This window comes from Lepidochelys olivacea (genome assembly GCF_965140295.1).
Source record: "Lepidochelys olivacea isolate rLepOli2 genome assembly, chromosome: 3".
NCBI lineage: Eukaryota > Metazoa > Chordata > Testudines > Cheloniidae > Lepidochelys > Lepidochelys olivacea.
In genome coordinates this window covers 110045052-110068632 of record NC_140413.1, presented here as the reverse complement: position 1 = coordinate 110068632, position 23581 = coordinate 110045052, and the positions used below count along the sequence as shown (strand labels likewise).

General features: G+C 41.5%; 1 protein-coding gene across 2 annotated transcripts in view; it reads left to right on the top strand.

Annotated features, from left to right (window-relative positions):
• The window catches only part of PLAGL1 (PLAG1 like zinc finger 1), a gene marked incomplete at its 3' end in the record, with an annotated part of 81587 nt that overhangs the window by 5996 nt on the left and 52010 nt on the right, over window positions 1-23581 (top strand). For both annotated transcript variants that reach the window (XM_084624379.1, XM_084624380.1), the window contains exon 2: window positions 13546-13588. In XM_084624379.1, coding sequence (XP_084480505.1) covers window positions 13570-13588 — 19 coding nt within the window. In that variant the 5' untranslated portion in view covers window positions 13546-13569. The remainder of the gene's footprint in view (window positions 1-13545; window positions 13589-23581) is intronic.

Below are 23581 nucleotides of genomic sequence, written 5' to 3'. Positions count from 1 at the left end.
GGCTTGGGCTGGGTACTGAGGGGGAGTGTGACGTGAATGCTGATCCATGTCCCCCATGTTTAGTTTTACAGATATAAGTAGTATCTGTGACTTCACTAGAGCTACTCCTGTGTATGAAGTGTTTGTGGGATCAGACCCATATTTATTAAAGCACACATTATCAGGTAGTTCCCTAGTGGTCCCACATCAGTTTTATTTACATTAAGATGTTCTCATTTGGAATAGCCTCATTTCATTCACCTCTAATTTTCACAAGAGTTGTAAATGGACAGCAGTCTTACACTCATACTCCAGCATATGGCAGTGTAGTACAAAATATAGTTTAGTCAAGTCACTAAAATAGAAAAGACTCTTTTGGTTCTTTTTTGCTAGTGCAAAAAACAAACAAACTGCTTTTCAACTTCGCAGGGGTAGATAAATGTACCAAAAAAAAAAGCAGTCCAGGAAACACCTCTTGAAAGCTATCTCAGGGATGCTGCTATTTTTCTGATAACTTTTCTTACTTGCTGCTTGTTAAGATAGGAGGAAGGTTAGTCTGCTTTGAAATCAGTACAGGTAGCCCTGGAGTTCAGCTACTAAATTTAACTACATATATAACAAAAAAAAATTCAGGTAAATATTTTGTTTTCAATTTTATTTTATTGCCAGGTTGTATCCAGGAATTTCAAGTGGAGAGAGAGAGAAAACTCTGTGGGCTTGTCTACATGTAGAACGCTGCAGACTCAGGCAGACATTAGTTATACTTACTTCACGTTTTCATACTTTTGTTTACTGCCACAAGGGCTAGAAGCATACTTTTTTGTTAATAAATGCTTAGATTCTGACACCATAACATGATTCTGGTAGCTGGGCTAAGCTGCCTCCATCCTAATACAGCGCAAAGTCATATCTGAGCTTGCTCCCTCCCACTGTGAAAGGACCAGCCGAGCTTGCATATTAGATTTTGAACATCTGCATCATCAATAGTGCTGGTACCTCATTTGAGCAGAGCTTGAACATACCACCACGTTCTTCAGTTTGAGTCCTGCTTCACCAGCTACTGTGCCTTAAACACAGCACTTTCAAAAGGTGCATAGGGGGTTTGATGCTTATCTCTCTCTTGTTTTAATGGGAATTGAGCTTCTAAAAATCCCTTAGACAGTTTTGAAAACCTTGGCCTAAAACTCCCTGCTGGTTCCTAGGAGCTATTTTGGTACTGCTAGCAACTCCCAAATCAATGTAGTTTTCAGGTTCTGAATGTGTGTGTGTACAAAAAAGCATTATAGAATAAATTTAAGTTAAATTGGTCCTGCTCTTACACACATTTGTTAGCTTAAAAACATAGTCTGCATTACTGCTCCATGTAGACAAGACTTTGGGTACAAGTAACCATTTCTGGTGTTTATTGGATAAACAGCATTTTTTTTTTGTATTGGGGTATTTAATCAAATGTTTATTGATTAAAAGTAAAAAATTGGAAGCTGTCAGGACCGCAGCTACTGTGGGGAGGGAGGCAGAGCAGATCAAGGCCAGGGCCTGGTTGGAGCAGACATGAGAATGTGGTCTGAGTTCAGTCTCCACAGGGTGATGGCCAGAGTAGCTGTCCATCCCAGTGTTGTGCCATAGGATCAAGTCATAGTCGAGGTTGATGAGCTGTACCAGGTCAGAGTCAAGTGAATCAGCTTAAGCAGGAATGGAGGCACGGCAAGAAGTCAGGAGTGGAGCTGGGGACCAGGAACTGAGGGGGAAGGCAAGACATCAGGAGCACAGCCAGGGATCAGGAACCAGGACTAGGAGTAGGCCAGATACCAGGAGCAGGGCAAAGCCTCAGGAGTGCAGAGCAAGGTTTGTTTTCAGCAGTAAGCCAGGTACCTGTATAATTGCACAGACAGGTTGCAGGTGTTTGGCCCAGGCACACTATTTAAGACCTCGGGAAATCAGGAAACACAGTAGGCTTTACCAGTAAGAACCTCCATGGGCAGGACATCCCATGTTGTTTGAACTTGTAGGGCTTATAGGCTGCTGTTTTCAATTTCAACAGAGGTGGCAGCGTGGACACAGCAACTGCCTAGGAACTTGCAGTTCCAGGTTCCAGACCAGCAGATCCTCACAAAGCTCTGACATAATTGTGATCCAGAATCAGATTTTTATTAAATAATAATTCTTCAGCCCTTTATTTTTAGCAAAGATAACCTTCAAAATATGAACCCATTCAATAATCTGTGCTGGAGTTTGCAGAGAACCTGAAACAATAGCATTGAGTTAAGCTTGAACTGTCTCCCGTTTCTCTCAAAGGAATTCTGAAACAGCAATAATATAAATATCAAATATGATTAAGTATTTCACTGTTGACTATTTTAATAGAAACATCTAGCTAACCTTTGTATTATAGTAGCAGATACTGGAGATGAAAGTGGGTGGAGAGAGAGAACTCACGGCTAGAGTGCCGCCTCATAGCTGAATGTGGTGTAGCAGGCTCTCGCCTCTCTAGTGTCCCTGACAAAGCTTCCTGTGACGTTCTCTCTTCCCATAACTCAGCCCTCCAGACAGTCCACAATTTAGACCCACTTCTATTGGGGAACAAAATTCAATAAAAGAAAAGATTATGTCATTACAAAAGGTCCTCAACCCAGTCCTCTCAGCCATTCTTATCTCCTTCCTCAGCCTCATGCCGGTAAGGGAACCCACACCCTCTCACTCCACTGGGCTCTAGTCCAGGGAATCTGTGACCAGCAGCCAAGGTCTGCTCTATTCAACTGCTTGCTGCTGCCTTCCTGGACTCTTTCCTACCCTAGCCTTCCTCAGGACTTCTCTCCTACAGCTTTTCTAGGTTCACTCTACTTTCAAGGCCAGGACACCCAGGGCCCTCCCCTGGAATCCCCAACAAAATCCCAAACCAACAAATATAAACTTAAACCCATTTCCATGCTGCTTGGGCTTGACCCTTTGTCCCTGTCTTGTTTCCCTTGCTTTATTCCCCATACAAATGCCTCCTAGGGCTCACCATCTGGAATTCTGCTTCTTTCAGCATGCATACACCATCAAAGCCTATGCCACCTAGTAGCCTCCCTGTCTTGCTCCTGGCCTCCTACCAGCCTTCTCTGCTCAGGTGAGGATCTCAGCATTTGCTCTTCCCCTGGGGAGACTAGGAGAATAAAGCCTGCTTTAATCCTACAGAGTGAATGCAGAATTTCTTCTTCTCCTCCCTATAGTTCTTTCTGTTCTAGACTTCCTGCATTTATAGTCACAACCCAGCTGGACTTAATCTCTAATTAAGCCTGTCCCACTCTCCAGGTGCAACCTTGTACCCTAATTAGCATCTCAGGCCTATATTAACACTTCCTCAGACTATATGAGGTACATACCCCATCAGAGGGTGTAGTAGAGTAGTCAGTAACTATCAAAGATTGTTAGGGTGAAGAACAAGGAATTCTCCACAAAACCTTCAAATTTAACATGATCTTTGTCCTTGCCCAAGAAGGGGAGGGAAGGATATGACATTCTCTCTTCAGTTCTAAAAGCCTTAGTTACCTTCTAGGTGCCAAAAATCCAAAGCTGGTTCCACACCTTACTGCATGCCAGCATCCCCAGTTGTAACAATTGGTTAGGGAGCAATCTTCAGCTTTCCTCTTGGTAAGTTCTACAGTGTAGTTACATATTTCCAAAGCAACCATCTGCAGCAGATTGAAGGTTTGGTAGCCACATAACATTTTAGAAAGCCAATATAAAAACATTACACAATGGATAGTTTCCTGTGCGTGTTATTAACTAGTTGATAGAAGTCCATCCTTTGAGTGGATTTAATAGTCAACATCACATACTTGCTCACTGCTGACAATTTTCTTGGCTTAAGTCTTTTAAATGGGGCCGGGATAGCTCAGTTGTTTGAGCATTGGCCTGCTAAACCCTGGGTTGTGAGTTCGATCCTTGAGGGGGCCATTTAGGGCTCTGGGGCAAAAATTGGGTATTGGTCCTGCTTTGAGCAGGGGGTTGGACTAGGTGACCTCCTGAGGTCCCTTCCAACCCTGATAGTCTATGATTCTATGAAATGCTCTACAGCTGTTGCCCTTAAATGACCTTAATTTCTCCAAATTGGAGACCTCAAACCAAACATGACCACTTCACAGAGGGAATGTTGTAAATTAGAGTGACCTTATGGTGACTAGGGATAGAAATGTCAAATGCTAGTTTCTTTCATGACACAGTCGCCCATACTGAATGCATCAGATGTCAAGCTGGGAGCTAAAAAGGGCACATGATTGGTTGAAATCTAATAAGAAAGACTGATGATCTTTTGGTGACCTCTTATTGAAAGGTCAAAGTTCAAATTTAGGATTTTTTAAAAAAATTCTTTTTGCAAGCTTTTCCTCTTCTGGAGTCTCTTTTCTATTATGAATTACATAAATCCTGGGTTCTTTCCCTCTCCAATGCTGGAAAAGTAGAATGTGAATTAAATAAAGTTCAAGATTATACCTGAAAAGAGGTATATAAATAGGTGAATCCCATAAGAATGACTTATGATCTTTCAGTGACCTCTGAAGGAATGGTCATAGTTGAGATTTTGCTGTACTTGACATTTGAATAATGAATGAGTGAACCGAATTTCAAGATTCTAGCTCAACAAGAGACATGGAAAATGTCTGGCGCTCGTACTCTTATTTCTCAGAGTTCCTTTATTCTATGAAGGTATTTGCTGAACTCTCCTTCCCCTTCTGCCTCCCTACAGAGCTCTTGAGCTATGGGCCTTGTTATTCTAATACAGGGTGACTCAGATTTCATTCCTTCCGTATTCCCCAGTACTTAAGAGAACCTTGCACAGAAAAGAACCAACCTTCTTTTGTCCAATCGAGCTTCAGGATTGTTTGCATCATTCAAGAGAAGAGCTATATTACTATGAAAGATGAAATAGCAAGGGCTAATATTTTATATAACCAAACTAGCATGATGAGTATTGTAGACTTAGTGCTACATTTTGGCTGCCTGTTTGAACAAAGGTGCAAGGAGCCTCTTATTACCAGTTCAAGAGCCAGGCAGAATGTGGACATTACTAACAGTCTCTAAGTAACAATTCCAACCAGCACTCAAGATGAGAAAGGATCTGGTTATGTCTCTGTTACTAGTCTTCAAGTCAGGGAGGTGGAACATCAACCCAAATTCTAGATGTTTGCAAACTTCCCATTTTGAACTCTCTCTCCTCTATCTGTGAAACAGATACTGCCACTGGGTGAAGATTCAGTATAATTATCTGTTCAGCAGGTTTCAGAGTAGCAGCCGTGTTAGTCTGTATCCACAAAAAGAAAAGGAGGACTTGTGGCACCTTAGAGACTAACCAATTTATTCGAGCATGAGCTTTCGTGAGCTATGAAGTGAGCTGTAGCTCACGAAAGCTTATGCTCAAATAAATTTGTTAGTCTCTAAGGTGCCACAAGTCCTCCTTTTCTTTTTAGTGTTAATACAGTGATTGGAGACTTCCTGAAAAATGCTAGCATAGATAAGGCTTGAGAGAGTTAAATGTTAACACCTGATCCATGGCACATTCACATGGGTGTTTACTGTGATCTTAAATTAGTCTTTTAACATCTGGGACCAAATTGCTGACTTATTCCTTAATGTCTTTAAGAGGAAAGGACATGAAGGATCTGAACATTTGTGTATGATAGTACTGTATGTGAAAAAGTGTCTCATCACTGACAAACCCCCTTGTCGCTAGATGCAACACACTTTCTCTTCTCTCACACCCCTTGCTGACAGTCTCTCCCACCTGACAGTGGCCTCTCTTTCCATAACCTAGTTCTCCAACCAGATCATGGTTTAAGTTCACTGCTTTCAAGGTAATAGAAAGTCCAGTAGAACAAGAGTCCCAGTGTTCCTACAAAAAGGTCTTCAGCCCTACCTCTGGGCTGCATGGTCCTAACACCCTTCTCTTAAAGCTCCCAGTCATCCTTATCTCTGTGTCTGAGTCTTCAGATCACCTTCTCTGGTAGCTGGTAGGGGAACCCAGGCCCTCCCACTACACCAGGTTCTAGCTCGGACCCAATAACCAAGAGCCAGGGACTGCTCTGCACAACTCCTTGTTGTTGCATCTTTAGACTGCTCCCCATCCAGCATTTTTCAGGCTCTCCCCTTCTTAGGCTAAACTTTCATTCAGGGCCAGGGCTTTCATGCTCCCAACAAACTCCCAAACCATAAAATATAAACATAACCCACTTCTCATCCCTTCTTGGGCTCAACCTTACATCCCTCTCCACTTTTTCTTGCTCTGTTCCCTAATGGAATGCCTCCCAGGGCTCTCTTCCTGCAGTTTCAGTTCCTGCAGCTCTTGGGGCTTCCTCCTTAACCCTCCTGGTGACTACACACTCTAATCCCAGAGAAGAAAAGGAGTACTTGTGGCACCTTAGAGACTAACCAATTAGTTACGAAAGCTCATGCTCAAATAAATTGGTTAGTCTCTAAGGTGCCACAAGTACTCCTTTTCTTTTTGCGAAGACAGACTAACACGGCTGTTACTCTGAAATCTAATCCCAGAGAGTGACTGGAAAGTTCTTCACACTCTCTCTGCAGCACGCTTCTGCTCTCAGCTGCCTCAGTGAAGCTTGATCTACCCTCTGGGTGCAGCTCAGTATGTTAATTGGCCTCTCAGGCCCAACTAATGCTTTCAGAGCCTGTGTGGGATACACACCCCATCACATAACACCCTAATTAGTAATAGAACTGGGAAACTAAGCCTCTCCTGAAAGCCAGTCCTACACAGTGTTGAAGAATTTATGTACTGAAACTTATCCTCTTCAATAGTCAATGTATCAGCACAGGCATGATTGAAAGCAGAAGCCTTAATACCTCTGGGAATTGTGAGAAAATGGAAAGACTCAGAAAAGCACTGAGAGACATAATGGAAACCAGTTATCCTAATTAGGATCCACTGTTAGGGATCCCAATATTTAATAATAAATCAACAGTCCTGTTGCTCCTCATTTCTAGATGTTAAATTCTTTATGTCTATCTAGAAGTCTTTGCTTAGCAATAGTCCTGGATTAGTCCCAGTTCTGGGCACCACATTTCAGGAAAGATGTGGACAAATTGGAAAAAGTCCAGAGAAGAGCAACAAAAATGATTAAAGGTCTAGAAAACATGAACTATGAGGGAAGATTGAAAAAATTGGGTTTCTTTACTCTGGGAAAGAGAAGATTGAGAGGGGACATAACAGTTTTCAAGTACATAAAAGGTTGTTACAAAGAGGAAGGAGAAAAATTGTTTTTCTTAACCTCTGAGGATAGGACAAGAAGCAATGGGCTTAAATCGCAGCAAGGGAGGTTTAGGTTGGACAGTAGGAAGAACTTCCTAACGGTCAGGGTGGCTAAGAATTGGAATGAATTGCCTAGGAAGGTTTTGGAATCCCCATCATTGGAGATTTTTAAGAGCAGGTTAGACAAACACCTGTCAGGGATGGTCTAGATAATACTTAGTCCTGACATGAGTGCCGGGGACTGGACTAGATAACCTCTCGAGGTCTCTTCCAGTCCTATGATTCTATGATTAAGAAGCATCAGAAGGTGGTGTTATCTACATGTTTCCTGTGGCAGAGTGTAACATTTCCTTCATGCCCCTTGGGTGCTTGTCTACATCTGGGGCCTGCTACAAGCTGCTGTAAAGAGCTGCAAAAAGGAAGTTAGTTGCTGCAGACAACCAGAAGTTTTATTGATCCTACAAAATTTAGGAAACAATGCTGCATATCCTTGAGCGCCATTTACTGGCATTTTGTCTATCACTGTATACCTATATACCAGGGGTGGGCAAACTATGGCCCGCAGGCCACATCTGGCCCACTAGCCGATTTAATCTGGCCCTCAAGCTACCACTGTGGAGGGGGATCTGAGGCTTGCCCTGCTCCTGCGCTCTAGCTGGGGAGCGGGGTCGGGGGCCGCTCCATGCGCGTGTGCTGCGGCTCCACAAGGCTTCCGGAAGCAGCGGCATATCCACCCTCCAGCTCCTAAGCATAGGATCAGCCAGAGAAGTCTGCACGCTGCCCCCACCCCATGTGCCACCCCCGCAGTTCCTATTGGCCAGGAACTGCGACCAATGGGAGCTGCAGGGGCGGTGCCTGTGGACGGGGCAGTGCGCAGGGCCGCCTGGTCGCGCCTCCACGTAGCAGTCAGACGGGGGACATGCCGCTGCTTCTGGGAGCTGCTTGAGGTAAGCGCCACCCTGAGCTTGCACCCCTGAGCTCCTCCCGGACCCACCCCCCCTCCCCCTCCCCAAGCGCCTCGATCCTAGCCTGGAGCACCCTCCTGCACCCCAAACCCCTCATCCCCAGCCCCACTCCAGAGCCCGCACCTCCAGCTGGAACCCTCATCCCTGGCACCCCTGCCCCAGCCTGGAGCCCCCTCCCACACCCTGAACTCCTTTCTGGCCCCACCCCAGAGCCTGCACTCCCAGCCAGAGCCTTTACCCCATCCCGCACCCCAACCCCAATTTTGTGAGTGTTTATGGCCCAACATACAATTTCCATACCCAGATGTGGCCCTCGGGCCAAAAAGTTTGCCCACCCCTTCTATATACAGATCTCTCTTTTATGTAACAGGCCAAAGAGACAAAGCCTTCTCCATATAACCCCTGCAGGTCACCTTTAAGAGTGTATGACACATCTTAAAAATATATATGCAGATAACCTGCGAAGATACCAAGTCTCTGATCCTGAAGTCCTTACTTGGGCAAAACTTCCATAGAAAGTGAATAGTCCCTTTTCAGAACTGGAAGCTAAATCAGTAAAAAAAAAAAAAAAAAAGATGTGTGTAGGTTTTAAAAATGACAAACTATTGTAATTTTAACAAAATCTTATGTCATAGGTCACTAAGTTTAGACTCCTCTTTTTCATACTTAATGACAAAACACGTACATGAAACAGGGCAGGAAATGCATTTATGTTCACTCTGCTAGGTATTTGCAATATCAGTAGTGAGTATATGAAACTGAGGGATTCTAAAATAATGTAAGCAAGATGTTAAATTAACATGTTGGTTTACGTAAGGCAAATCTATTTTTATGATTTATTTCTGCTACAGAAATGGTTGTTACATATGACCAGATCCCCACCCCACCCCACCCCCCCCTTTTTTTTTTTTGGAGCCGTGGGAGGTTCGAGGCATGATTGGCCTTTCTGGTAGGATGCAGGCATATCTCTCTCTCCTTTATGATAGCTTGAATCCTCATGTTTGGAAACTTGGCAACTTGTAGTGTTTGACTTCTTCATAGTGAACTGTATAGGAAGATGAAAGAAGATGATGTTAGAGCCAAGTCTTTTGTAAAACCACTGTTTAGCTCCAGAAGGCTTATTGGCCTTTCCTGATGGTTTGTTGGAAGGGAGCACAATGCTTCAGAGAGACAAAACAAAAAAACTCTCCTCCCCAGCCCCCTTTTCCCCTATGTTGTCAAATAGGTTGAGTAAAGTTGTGATGAGTGTCCCTTCTGCTATCCTAAAGTGCATATTCAGCTTCAAATTCAAAACATTGAAAATAGTTTAGTTGATGTGCTGAGGAAGGACATAACCTGAGAAAATCCTTTTTCACATGATTTCATATGAATGGGTTTCTCATTTGCTTTGTTTTAGGTAAATCCAGAATTTGAACTGGTGATCCAATATTATTTATGCAGGCATACTGAAATGGAGATTTCCTTACCCTCTGCTTTAGAACATATTATTTTAGGAATGTGTCTGGGTCTTTTAGAGAGACAAGGGGAGAGGGGATGTCTTTTATTGGACCAACTTCTGTTGGTGAGAGAGACGAGCTTTTGAGCTACACAGACCTCTTCTTCAGGTGTTCTAGGTCACTTGTCATTTAAAAACTCACACTTTTAGGTACTGTTTTTAGTTTTAGTTTAATTGATTCCTATAACAATTATCTGCATATAATACCTCCTCTGTGGAACTTTATCCTGCAAGGTGATGAGCATCCTGACCCTGATCCAGCACATGCTTAATTTTAAACACAAACTAGTCCCACTGAAGTAAATGGTCACAGGATACTGGTTAAAATAATAATGTGCATAAATGCTTTGCTGGATCAGGATCAGAGGGCTCAGTACCTTGCAGGATCAAACCCTGGGACTGTTCCTGCAGTTTTGCCTGAGTAATGTGTCTGTCTACCTGGCCTGGGAGGCATGCTCCCAGCTGCATATAACCACACCCTAAGTGCCTTTGTATGCTATACTTAACAGCAATTTCATTAAGTTATGTTTTTACTCTCCAAATACAAAATTTAAAATGGTCTTATGATTATTGCAGAGACTCTCCTCCTGCTGAATCCTATTATTCGTTACCCAGTATATTATCAGCTTTAAAAAATTATTATTACTATTACATATTACAGTAGCAGCTAGAGGCTTCATCCAAGATCAGGGCCCCACTGTGGCAGGTGCTGTACACACATACATAAATAGACACAGCCGCTGCCCCCAATGAATTTACAGATTAAATAAACAAGACAGACAAAGCGGGGGAGAAATGAAGTGTTGTCATTACCAGTTTACAAATGGGGAACTGAGACACAGAGAGGTTAAGTCGCTTGCCGAAGGTCTGTGGCAAAAGTGGGAATTGGACCCAGATATCCTGACTTCTAGTTATAAAGAAAAGTATTCCACAACAGCCATGTTATTTGTTTTAAAACAATACCACAAAACTATAAAAAAACTATGCACAACACATTAGAGAAGCTGAATCCTGAACTGCTTCACTACTTTCCACCCACATCATCTACCTAGTGATTTCATGTTTTCCTTTGTTGTATATCTGCGTGATCCTGTATGGAAGAGATACATTCCTCCCATGACATTTGAAATTTTTTAGCTTTGTCGCTTATAAATAAGATTTCCACATGAGGCAACTTCGGCTATGTCAACAAGCCCAACTTCTAAAATTGGAATACAAGGTTTTCTGTCTGCTAAGTATCAAGTTATTTGCATAACCAAAGGAAATTGCAATCTGTTTTTTAAAATATTTTGTAGTCCCATATACTGAAGAAAAATCCTGTAGCAAATATAATTGACTCTTCCAGTAACTTAAGATTCCATGTTTAATGTTTGCTGTTCTATGCTATATACGATAGACCCCAAATACACATAAATATTCAGCAAGATTCACTCATAGAAAATGCTGATGTGTTATTCTTAACATGGGCCAAATCCTAACCTTGGATACACATGTGAAGCTTCCATTAACTTCAGTGGAGCTGTGCATGTGTCTCCAAAGTTAAAATTTGGTCTTCTGTATTAGTCTCTTCCCATTAGAACTCTGTTAATACTTAAACCATTTCTACTTTACTATGATATTCCTCCCCTTTTATGAATTAAAGAGAGCAGGAACTGTATAAGAAGAAATTCAGACAAGCAAACACAAAAGTGTCAGTGATTTTTAAAATAGGAAAAAAACAGCATGGAGAATCGTATGGCTTAGTACAATCAACAAATACCTGCAATACGGAAGGAAGATAAGGGAAGTTGGGACATCATAATCCTTACGAGAACAAAACCAAATATGTTTTGTTGCTGAGGAGAGAGTTGGGGGTCTACCTACACAGCATGTGTATTAGTATACACTTTTGATTATTCTGACCATTATATGAAGCAATACAAACTAGTCTAGGGCCTGCTTACACAGTCTGTTAGAAGTGTGTAAGCTCCCACTGGCTGTTCAGCAGGTTTTGTAGGCAGAAGGGGATGCAGAGGTAACCTATTCTGTGGGGGATGCAGTCTTGCTTGGTGGGGTGGAGACCTCTTGTAAATGAAGTTCTTGTGCCGAGTTGAGCACCCGCCAGTGGATCCTGTTCCTCTTCTCTTCCTTTGCTGCCTACCCTAAGTGTGCAGTTATCCCTCATGTAGTTGCCCTACATGGGAAATGATAGGGTGAGTAGAATTACTAAATGCTACCTTTTGGCAGAGAAGATGTGTGTGTATGGGGGAAAGGAGACACATTTCCTCTTTTCTTACTCACCACCTCCAATCGCCATGTGGAGGGGTTCTATACCCAGACAATGACATGTCCTCACAAAATTTCAGGGCTGTCAGCAGGGGATGCTTGCTTCAGCCAGAAATCTCTACTGTTGTCAGCCAACCTGGGAGAAATGCTCTTTCCCAAGATGTCAGGAGGACACTGCCTTGTCTGGCATCACCCTCAGTTCCCTGGAAGCCAGGAGTAAGAGGCAGAGCCATTGGCTTCCAGCAACAGCGTAATGACTGCCAACTACAACCTTTCTGTGCTAATTTTAATACCACTGACATGATACTGTTTTTCCTGCCTCACCATGCCTTGCAGCTGCATTCTCTTGAACTTCTTTCTCTCCCCTTGGGCCTATTTCCTGCCCCCCTGCTCATGCTCTTTTTCCATCCAGCCTTCCAAACATCTTCTTCCTCTGTCACTTCCTCTGTCTCAAACCAATGTCATCAGTCCCCACGCCCAACCTCAAAATGTCTCAGTTAGAAGCATCTTATTAACAGCTCATTTATTTTTAAAAGTGAGGATGAAATCCTGGATCAATTTAATTCAATGGCATAATCCTACTGATTTCAGTGGGGGCAGGATTTTACCCTCGATTTTTTTACAGTTGTGTCTCTGTACCCTCATCCACCGCCTGAAACCTTTAAGGGTAGGTCTACACAGCAACTAGACACCTGTGGCTGGCCCATACCAGTCTACTCGGGCTCGCGGGGCTCTGGCTGTGGGGCTGTTTCATTGCTGTGTAATGTTGTCTTATTATTATTTGTATTACATAGCTCTAGGCATCCCATCCAAGCATCAGGGACCTATTGTGCTAGGCACTATACAGACAAGTAACAAAGGAAACGTGCCCCAGAGTGCTTGCAATCTAGGTGTTAGGGTACGATAGGTGGATGAATCAGATAATTAGGGTGGGTGGGAGTATGAAATAACATGACAAGAGTTTAGCAGAAAAACAGAAGTCCCCAGAAGACTTACAAAATTGCTAACACAGAATCTGATTCTGCTGTCCTTGACTCAGTCAAAACTCCTTTTGGCTTAGCCAGTGTAAGGACTCCAAGATCAGGCCCAGAAATAACAGATTCAGAGGCAAAAATGGCAGTTAAGGACATAAAAGTTGAGGCATAAGGATGTGCTCTTTTAATGCTAAAAATTAATAAAGGATGGCTTATTTTGAGTAGCATTGGGTTCATTAAAAATAAACATTTTGACCATTTGGGAGTGTTTGTGAATTAAAGAGGGAATCAGTTCTACTGAATAAAGATTTTTACTCTTTTTTTTTTTTTTTTGCTCTCCAAGCTATGATATTCTTTCCTTATTAAACCTCTTCAGATAAGATCCCTCTGACTTATAAAGGAACTGAACAACTATTTAAGGGTCACTTCAAATTGCCCATGCTGATCCTTGCATTGTCAGACTCTTTCAACTGCAACAAAATTAACACATGAGGATGTATCCGTGTGTCTGTAGCTTATAATATTATGATTCTATAGTCAGCTCTACATATGATTGTCTTTTTCAGGGTTAAACATGAACACTTCCACTATAGAAAACTAAATTTTTCCATTTCCTTTATTTAGGTTTCCTTTGCCTGATCTGTAAACATGTCCACTGATCTGCTATGTAAGTAAACTTCCCTCCTAATAAATGTTAGTACCACATGGCTTTATTAGAATGGTCAGGTGTGCTCAGGACTGATGTTTCATTTTAAATTGAAGAACTATTTTTATGTTGGTGTATTTTGTCAGACATCTGCAGAACACTATTGTTAGTGAGTGAGACTACTCTTGGAATAAGGTACTACTCACCATGATTAAAGTAGTGAAAATCAGTTGAAGAACAGACCCAAATTCGTTGAGACACCATCAACTTAAAAATCACCCTTCTGTCTAAAAGTATTTTACCTGCTTTGGTTGCAAGTGAACCTAAGATGACAATAAGTTTCTTTCTTTCTTTTCTTCATTTGACAGCATGTTCTGTATTAATTGTTTCACTATTGTCAGTTTCCGCTGTTGCATACCTGCCTTTCACACAGTGGCAGAGGGGAGACCCAGAAGAAAAACAGAATCGTAAAACCACAATAATTGTCAGAGAGGCTCAAGGAAGATGTGGCAGCTGAGACTATTTTTTTAGGCACATTTTTTTAGACTGACTAGATTTCAAGTTGATGGTGTCCCTTTACTTGATTCAAAGGAAGGATATTGCCTGGTGGCAAACAAGCTAATACTTACTTATTCCTGAAGACCACAAAATTGTCTGCTGAGGACTGAGCTGCACGAGTGGGGCTGTGTTGGAGAATGTGATTACATTACAGTTGTCTGCTATCATGGTTGAAGCAAAACTGTTCTATTTTGTGCTACATACAGCAGTAGCGCTCAATCTTTCCAGACTACTGTACCCCTTTCAGGAGGTTGATTTGTCTTTTGTACCCCAAGATTTCCCTCACTTAAAAACTACCTTCTCTTTGAATCCATCCACTGCATCAAGTTCAAGCTTCTTGGCATCGCCTTCAAGTCCCTACACAATTCCATTCCAGCCTGACTTTTTTGACTTGTCCAAGTATTAGGCTACTTTTATTGTACTGCACCCTGCTGTCTCACTCTTCCAGTGGTGGGCTGGCTACATCTCCAGTAAACAGCTGCTTTTTCTTCCACAAAGCCCTTTCTGAGGTAGTATGCAAAATCACTCTTCTTTCCTTTACCTTCTCCTGCAAACCCACTTCATCTGTGACGCCTATGATAAACTCTTGCCAATTAATTTCTGCTTATTTTTTATATTCTCTCCATTAATCTCACGCAAACAATAAAATACTGTGTGTCTGTCTGTCTGTCTATGTGTGCTTAGTTATCTGCCTTTCCATATTTAGGTGAAACATGGTCACTAGAGAAGTGAACTGTGGAAAAGAGGGAATGTGACTTCTGGGGAGGGAAACATTAGAAATGTATTGTATCAGATGTGAGTGATTTTTCATAAAAAGAATAAAGGAAAATTTAGATTTTTCTTGATAATTGAAACCAGATAATAAACTTATATAGGCTAACAGTTGGCAGATAGCAGCTCATCTTGGAGGTGATATACCTGCTTTAACACAGTTATTTGAGAAAGTACATTTTATGCACGCAGCAACTAATTGGTGCCATTGGTGGATAATTTAGTGCTCTTTAGCATATATAGGAAAACTTCAGACATAAAGATTTATAATGTATGTATATACTTGGTGATCTCATACGTAACAAGGAAAACTCCCAGTTTTGGACTCCTAGCATCTTATTTTGCTGATTTGTAATTGACATCATAATGCTGCTGCTTTTGCTTCTGCTCCAGAGATTGTTTTCCTGGAAGCAGAGACTTTTTGTGTGTCATGATAGACTGGCACAAATAGTGGTCCATGCTTGGAGAATTAGTTCTAAACCAGATCTGCCATGTAGCAGGAAGCTTGCCAGCATGTATTGCTCAATTCTTGACACACAGTTTCCAGTCGCATCTAAGTGTAATGAGTAATAAAAGCATGACTAATCTGTTTACCCCCAATTCAACTGTGCTAAACCTTATCATATGTATTATTATTACATTATTATTATTTGTATCGCCATAGCACCTAGGAACCCTAGTCTTCTAATGAATAAAATTGGAAGGTTTATACAAGAAACCTCCTGGATTGGAGTTGACCCTGGTGATCCATACATTCATGATCTTCAGGCCTCATTCCTGTAATATACTGTACCTAGGACTTAAACTGCTAACTTAGAAAGTTTCAGTTGGTTCAGAACACAACAGATTCTTTCTCAGCAGCACGACTTCAGTTCTCTACTCTTTTCTGTGCATTGAAATGACCCTCATCATTGTAATATCTAAACGCCTCTCTGTCATTAAGGTAGTTGTCCTCCCAACAGCTCTGTGAGGTAGGGAAGTACTATTATCCCCAGTTTGTAGATGGGGAATTGAGGAACACAGACACTAAGTGGCTTGCCCAAGATCCTACAGGACTTTTGTGACAGAGCAGGGACTAGACCCTGGGTCTTTGGTGTTCTAGCCCCCACCCCCCAAGGCCATCCTTGCCTAGCTTCTTAGGACACGTCTTCACGAGCCATGTCGGCAGTGCTTTAATGTGGCTGTGTAGTCCCGGCACCAGCGCTGGGAGTTGGTGGGTGTTTTTTCACACCCCTGAGCGAGAAAGTTGCAGCGCTGTAAAGTGCCAATGTAGACAAGCCCTTAGTGAGCATCAGGTCAAATACAAGCTTCCTTTCCTCTTTTTCTAAGTCCATTATAGGGCTGGCCCCAATTGTCTGAGGGTGTGGCTACTGTACATGATCATAGAGCTCCAGTCCATTGGGGCAATGGAACTGTCAACTTCAGCACTGAAACTTGCATGTGTAGGAGACAGCTTTCTCTGGCGCTGGTTCACCTCTATGGAGTTATCTCCAAAAGAGATCAGGGAGACCATGAGCCTCACACCAAGCCTCTCTTATGTAACTCAACAAATACATGTGCATGCGCACATACGCACATCCCCTAAAACAATGGGGTGCAAAGAGAAAGACACATTCTTCTTGTATTCACTTTAATAAGTTTGTGAGACACTCAGATGACACAGTGATGGGCATGGCATAAGAATCTAGACAGATATATGCAGAACTTGAAAAAATCCCCTCTCCTATGATGAGTAGAAAGCTTCCCTGAGTGAGAGCCATCAGCGTTCACAGAATCTAAGTTTTAATTCAAATGGTTGCGAAGATAACTGTCTTAGAGAGAACTGAATATAAAACAATGCAATGCTGTCTTCCTAAGCCTGCAGACTGACAGTGCTCTTCTTGTGCTCCTGTCTTTCACATACTGCAGCACAATGAAATTAACAAGACGGGTCAATTTCATTGCTGTTATTTGACACCCTAGGGGCTGCAGGGAGACTATCAAGAACCAGGGCAATTTCCCCTGGGAACGCTGCATTTTCAGGGTAGGATGCTTGTCTCTGCAGCTCTCTGGCAGCAAACAAAGATCGGGATGAGTCCAGGTCTTGCCACATATAGAGAATGTTATAAGAAAGAGAGTAGTTGAAGGACCCAGTGACAGTGCATTGATATCATCTTTCTAAATAAAAGGTATACAAAACAGAAGGTGATGCTAATAGGTATGGGTAACTTCATTCATTACACCAATGTGTATATGGTGCATCAAGTTGGATCCAAATTCTGCTGAACTGTCCCCCGAGTTCTGCAACACTCTTGTGCAGTGAACTGAAAGTTCTGCAGTAGCTTAAATAAAAACCAGAGATTTCTTGAAATATTAAATATGAAAATGAATAAGACAAACAGTGCAGTAGCCTCATGTATTTTGATATTAAATTATATGTATTTTACATTTTCTGCATTTTCAGATGTAGATACGATACTGATGTTTGTATTGACATCCTAACATTGGCAGCACTGGTACTTATCATTGGGAAGACAGGAGGTTTTGGCCGCTGGTCGGGGACAATTTGGGGTTTGAGGCTTCAATGGAGGCATTTTGGGTTAAGTGAATTAGCTGGATGATTCTGCTAAAATGATTAGCAGTAAAAATAGTTGAGTTGACGTATTAAGATGTTTCCTTTAGGTTCCAGAGTTAACACCACATTGGCATGAATGACACAATTCACATCTCTCAGAGCTGTTTCATGTTGTGTGCAGAGTCCAGTCGCATTTTCAAGGTTATCTTCCTAAACATGAGGACTAGAAACATACTAATAAAGAAGAAAGCTTAAGTTCTTAGAAATCTTAGAACACAATTCTGCTGCAATGGATGGATTCTACAGAAAATTTCACAGACACATAACAGAGGGGAACTTGCCAACAGCTGGAACATCAGTAGCAGTGTCAACAAACTTTGGGAAGTAAACTGAAAACCAAGGTCATAATGAAATTTTAACTTGATAAATTAATGAGATCGCAAACAACTCTAACTAGTAGCCTTAACCTGGAAAATTAAGAAAAGAGTTAAAGTTTATTTATGAAAAAAGAAAAGGAGTACTTGTGGCACCTTAGAGACTAACCAATTTATTTGAGCATGAGCTTTCATGAGCTACAGCTCACTTCATCGGATGCATACCGTGGAAACTGCAGCAGACATTATATACACACAGAGATCATGAAACAATACCTCCTCCCACCCCACTGTCCTGCTGGTAATAGCTTATCTAAAGTGATCATCAGGTGGGCCATTTCCAGCACAAATCCAGGTTTTCTCACCCTCCACCCCCCCACACAAATTCACTCTCTTGCTGGTGATAGCCCATCCAAAGTGACAACTCTTTACACAATGTGCATGATAATCAAGTTGGGCTATTTCCTGCACAAATCCAGGTTTTCTCACATCCCCTCCACGCCCCCCCCCAACTCACTCTCCTGCTGGTAATATCCCATCCAAAGTGACCACTCTCATCACAGTGTGCATGATAATCAAGGTGGGCCATTTCCTGCACAAATCCAGGTTCTCTCACCCCCTTACCTCCCTCCAAAAACCACACACACAAACTCACTATCCTACCAGCAGGATAGTGAGTTTGTGTGTGTGGTTTTTGGAGGGGGGTAAGGGGGTGAAAGAACCTGGATTTGTGCAGGAAATGGCCCACCTTGATTATCATGCACATTGTGAAGAGATGTTTCAGAGTAACAGCCGTGTTAGTCTGTATTCGCAAAAAGAAAAGGAGTACTTGTGGCACCTTAGAGACTAACCAATTTATTTGAGCATGAGCTTTCGTGAGCTACAGCTCACTTCATCGGATGCATACCGTGGAAACTGCAGCAGACTTTATATATACACAGAGAATATGAAACAATACCTCCTCCCACCCCACTGTCCTGCTGGTAATAGCTTATCTAAAGTGATCATCAGGTGGGCCATTTCCAGCACAAATCCAGGTTTTCTCACCCTCCACCCCCCCACACAAATTCACTCTCCTGCTGGTGATAGCCCATCCAAAGTGACAACTCTTTACACAATGTGCATGATAATCAAGTTGGGCTATTTCCTGCACAAATCCAGGTTTTCTCACATCCCCCCCCCCCCGCCCATACACACACAAACTCACTCTCCTGCTGGTAATAGCTCATCCAAACTGACCACTCTCCAAGTTTAAATCCAAGTTAAACCAGAACATCTGGGGGGGGGGGGTAGGAAAAAACAAGAGGAAACAGGCTACCTTGCATAATGACTTAGCCACTCCCAGTCTCTATTTAAGCCTAAATTAATAGTATCCAATTTGCAAATGAATTCCAATTCAGCAGTTTCTCGCTGGAGTCTGGATTTGAAGTTTTTTTGTTTTAAGATAGCGACCTTCATGTCTGTGATTGCGTGACCAGAGAGATTGAAGTGTTCTCTGACTGGTTTATGAAGTGAAGAGAGTTGTCACTTTGGATGGGCTATTACCAGCAGGAGAGTGAGTTTGTGTGTGTGGGGGGGTGGAGGGTGAGAAAACCTGGATTTGTGCTGGAAATGGCCCAACTTGATGATCACTTTAGATAAGCTATTACCAGCAGGACAGTGGGGTGGGAGGAGGTATTGTTTCATGATCTCTGTGTGTATATAATGTCTGCTGCAGTTTCCACGGTATGCATCCGATGAAGTGAGCTGTAGCTCACGAAAGCTCATGCTCAAATAAATTGGTTAGTCTCTAAGGTGCCACAAGTACTCCTTTTCTTTTTGCGAATACAGACTAACACGGCTGTTACTCTGAAACAGTTTATTTATGAAATGTCAGACAGTTATTGAAGGTTGACTGACCAGGGAAGTAAGTAACTTCCCTTGGAGCTTGTTTTTCTTTCTTACCTTAGATTAACTAGTGGGCAGTATATTATGCTGTCTGAATGTGTGTTTGTCACGATTAGCATTCTGCACTGTCACTGGAATGTAGGAAGCAGATGAATTTGAATGAACCCTGAGGTGGTCTGCAGGGCCCTTTCCTTGTCTTGAGGAAACCTGTCACTGTTCATCTCAGCCAGGCCTAGTGAAAACAATGAAGGAGAGGAGGTGGGTCTTTGATCTCTTTGTTGTATTTGCTCCTGGGGAACTCTCTGAAATGAATGCCCTGTTTTCGTAAAAAACTGAATGGCTATGCCTAACTAGCTTCGTGAAGCCCTGGGGAATTCACTGCTTCTTTTTATTGACCGCTGAAAAGGGCACATGGTACTGAATGGGTCCTCTTGTGAAAACAAAGCAGAGCAAAGTTAGACTTTAGTTTAACATGGGGGTATTGGAAAAACAGTGCTGAAGGAGGAGGAGATGTTTCCTGCTATCTTGCCCTAGACTAATTCTGACTCAAAATAGAATTTGCAGTCTGGTAAGAGTTGTTTCAGTTTTACTACACGTAATAGGCTTGTGAAGTATTTATACTGTGTTCTTAAATGCAAAAAGTTGGATCTCACTGTATTCTTTCCCATGAAACATATACGTGACACTAGCTTGTTTCTTAGCTTTTTAAAAAAAAAACAAAACCAGAATTAATTAGGACTTTTAATGAAAGTAAAAAAGGTAATAACTAGAAGTAGAATGAAAGATTTTCCTTTGACTGACATTTAAGGCTCTCTCTAAATTAAGTCCCTACCCTTCATTCACTTCTGTAGGCTGTAGTATTTATATGCAGCTCTTTACATATATGAGAATTAATTGAACTGCATAGGATCTTTCAGTGACCAGTGTATATCACAATCTTAATACTCACAGAGAGGACAGCTGATTAATAGGCCTATTTAGCAGGAAATCTAGAATCCTCAGAACCCAAGTATTGTTTGTAAAGACACCTCTCTACCTTTGCTTTTCCATTTATACACACCAAAGGCAGGAGGAGGGTTTGCCATCACTGATAATTTTTGATGATTTTAGGGTACCAGTTGTTTTCTGTAAAAATATAGGGAAGAAGATAACCAAGGAACAATGTTTTTCTGTTTACATGTTCAGAGTTGTTGTCAGAGGAAAGGAATCCCTCAAGTAATTGAAATGTAAATTTACTAATAAAAACAGAAAAAGCAAAACCTGACAGTATTTGTATTAGTTTCATTGGTGACCAAAGTAAAAGGCTTTGGCTCATGAAACTACACCTTTCAGATATGGCAAACAGACTGACTGAAGGCGAAAAGCTATGCAACCTAGTTTCCTTATATACCAACTTAAATCCAAGTGCAAACTTGAGATGAAATGATAGTTGTCATGATGCCTACTAGTTACAGCAGGAAGTGGAAGTCAGAATTCTTGCATTATGGCCCTGATTCAGCACTATACTTAAATAGGTGTGTAACTTGAGTGCACATGAATAATCCTGTAGACTTCGATGGTCTATAGACTGCTCACATATTTAAATTTATGCATATGCTTAAGGAACTTGTTCAATCTGGGCCTATATTCCCATCTCTGACACTGGTTTGCTGTAGGACCTTGAGCAAGTAACTTTATTGTTTTTTGCCTTAGTATCTTCTTCTGTAGAACAGATAACTCTTACCTACTTATCTCTCAGAGGTGTTGAGATTTAATTTACTAATGCTTGTAAAATGCTTTGAGATCTTGTGAATGAAATGGTGGTATTTAAGTGGAGAGTATATGTATGTAAGTTTGCAGGTTTTGCTTTTATATCCGCAACATTTTCAGGACACCCCCCCCCAAAAAAAAAACCCACAAAAAAACCACAAAAAACAAACCAAAAAACTCTGTACATGATTTAGGCAGAGAAGTAAAAATCTGCACCTCAAGCAGAGTGGTTGCTATGTTTGTTGACCCAACATTTATTAAAAAAAAATGCACCCAGATCACCACTTGCTCTAGCTCTATTTGTACTTCTCAGACAGTGGAAGCAAGTATAGCAATCAGTTAGGCAGGAATGGGACCCTGGGAACAAAGGCATACATCCTCAAAGGTATTTAAGTCTCTACTTCCCACTGGAATTTAGGTGCCCAAACACCTTTGAGGATCTGGGCCAAAGTGACTAGAAAGCTATATCTTTTCACTAACCAGATACTGTATTCTTCACTTTTAGTTTTATTTCATTTGCAGATGTTTCCTAAAGAGAGAATTAACAGGGCTTTATAGTGAAATGGCACTCTAAACTCAGATTACAGTATAACTACGGGAAGGAGAAAACAAAGTCTTTGTTAAAACCAAAGGTGTATGTGTATGTGACTCTCAAACTCACAAACATCTACTCAAAAATCCCCTTCTACCCAAAAAAGATAATTCTTATATGGAGTCATCGCACATGATGACCAAATCCAAGCCCTGAGGAATTCAGTCACTGCTAATTTTGTTTTGGTCTCCCTACCAATCATGCTATTTATTAGAAAAACTGGTTGCCAGTTTTTTAGCAACCTAGCTGGCAAGGCATTAGATTAGAGTATTGTCTTATGAACCTGCTAAGATCTGGGAAGCTGTCAGAAATGTAATTCCTTAGAAGTTTATTCTGGACCTGTAATGATGATTGTCTAGAACAGTGGTTCTTAACTTGGCGTGCACGCATCCCCTGGGGGTGCAAGATGCCCATTCTGGAGGTCCGAGACACGCCAGATTTTTTTAGAAGGTAAATAATCGAAAACACCAATTAAGCACAGGCACGTAAGTACAACTACTTTGGTTCATCAAACCTATGTATTTATTAACACTATACATTTTTTAACGATTACTGTAATATACAAACAAAAAATATATCTAGGTTTAAAGAACTGACCTACTTCAATGATTTTTGATAAGGGGTGTGAGAACATATTTTGAGAACCAAAGGGATGCAGGCTGCAGTAAAGGTTAAGAACCACTGGTCTAGAAGTACAATAAGACCAGTAAATGGAAACACAGCACTTTGGCTGGAAAGATAGGATGGCTGTTTTATCTATTTATGAACTGGATTTCTCAATTTTATTTAATGTGTAACACCACCTCTCCACTCCAAAGCTAAAATAAAAAACTCTGCCTTTGCGTCCGTTTGGATGTACAGCAAATGTTCAAAGTTCATGTGAAGAAAGTTAAATACACATGTTAATGTTCGCAGGATTGGTATCTTAGGGAGCTGATCCGTGAAACCGGGCACGCAATAGGAATAAACAGAGACTTATCCAGGATAGAGCTGACAGATGCCAAGTCTGAGTTAAAACTAAAACACATAGTAAAAAGAGCCTCCTTGTTGAAATATAAATTAGACATTTCTTAGTCTAACTGAAAATATCTTTTGGGAGGGAATGTTTATTGTTTTATCCATTAGTTATGGCCTCTTTGACATCACTCAAGATGTAATAAAGGCCAAAGCTAAACCGTTGGGCCAAGTAATGACCTTCACTTATAAGAAGAACTTCATGAAAAGATGCTCTGTCTGATCAAGATAGTCCATGTTTGAGTATCCTATCCAAACATACACTTTGGAACTCATTAGCTCATTTAAAACATCTTTTTTTTTTTTTTCTTTTGAGTGAATTTAGAGCTGGTAACAGGTGTCAGACTTTTTACTCTGAAGGCTGAAGTTTTCTGATCAGAAAATAAATACAGTCTTCTCCTCACGTCATCATGGAAGTTTTGATTCTACAACATAATTTTGTGGCAAGGGGAGGATTCCATAGCACACTTTAGAGATGTAGAATACCTAAGTCCCTGCTTCTCACTGTTATTGTG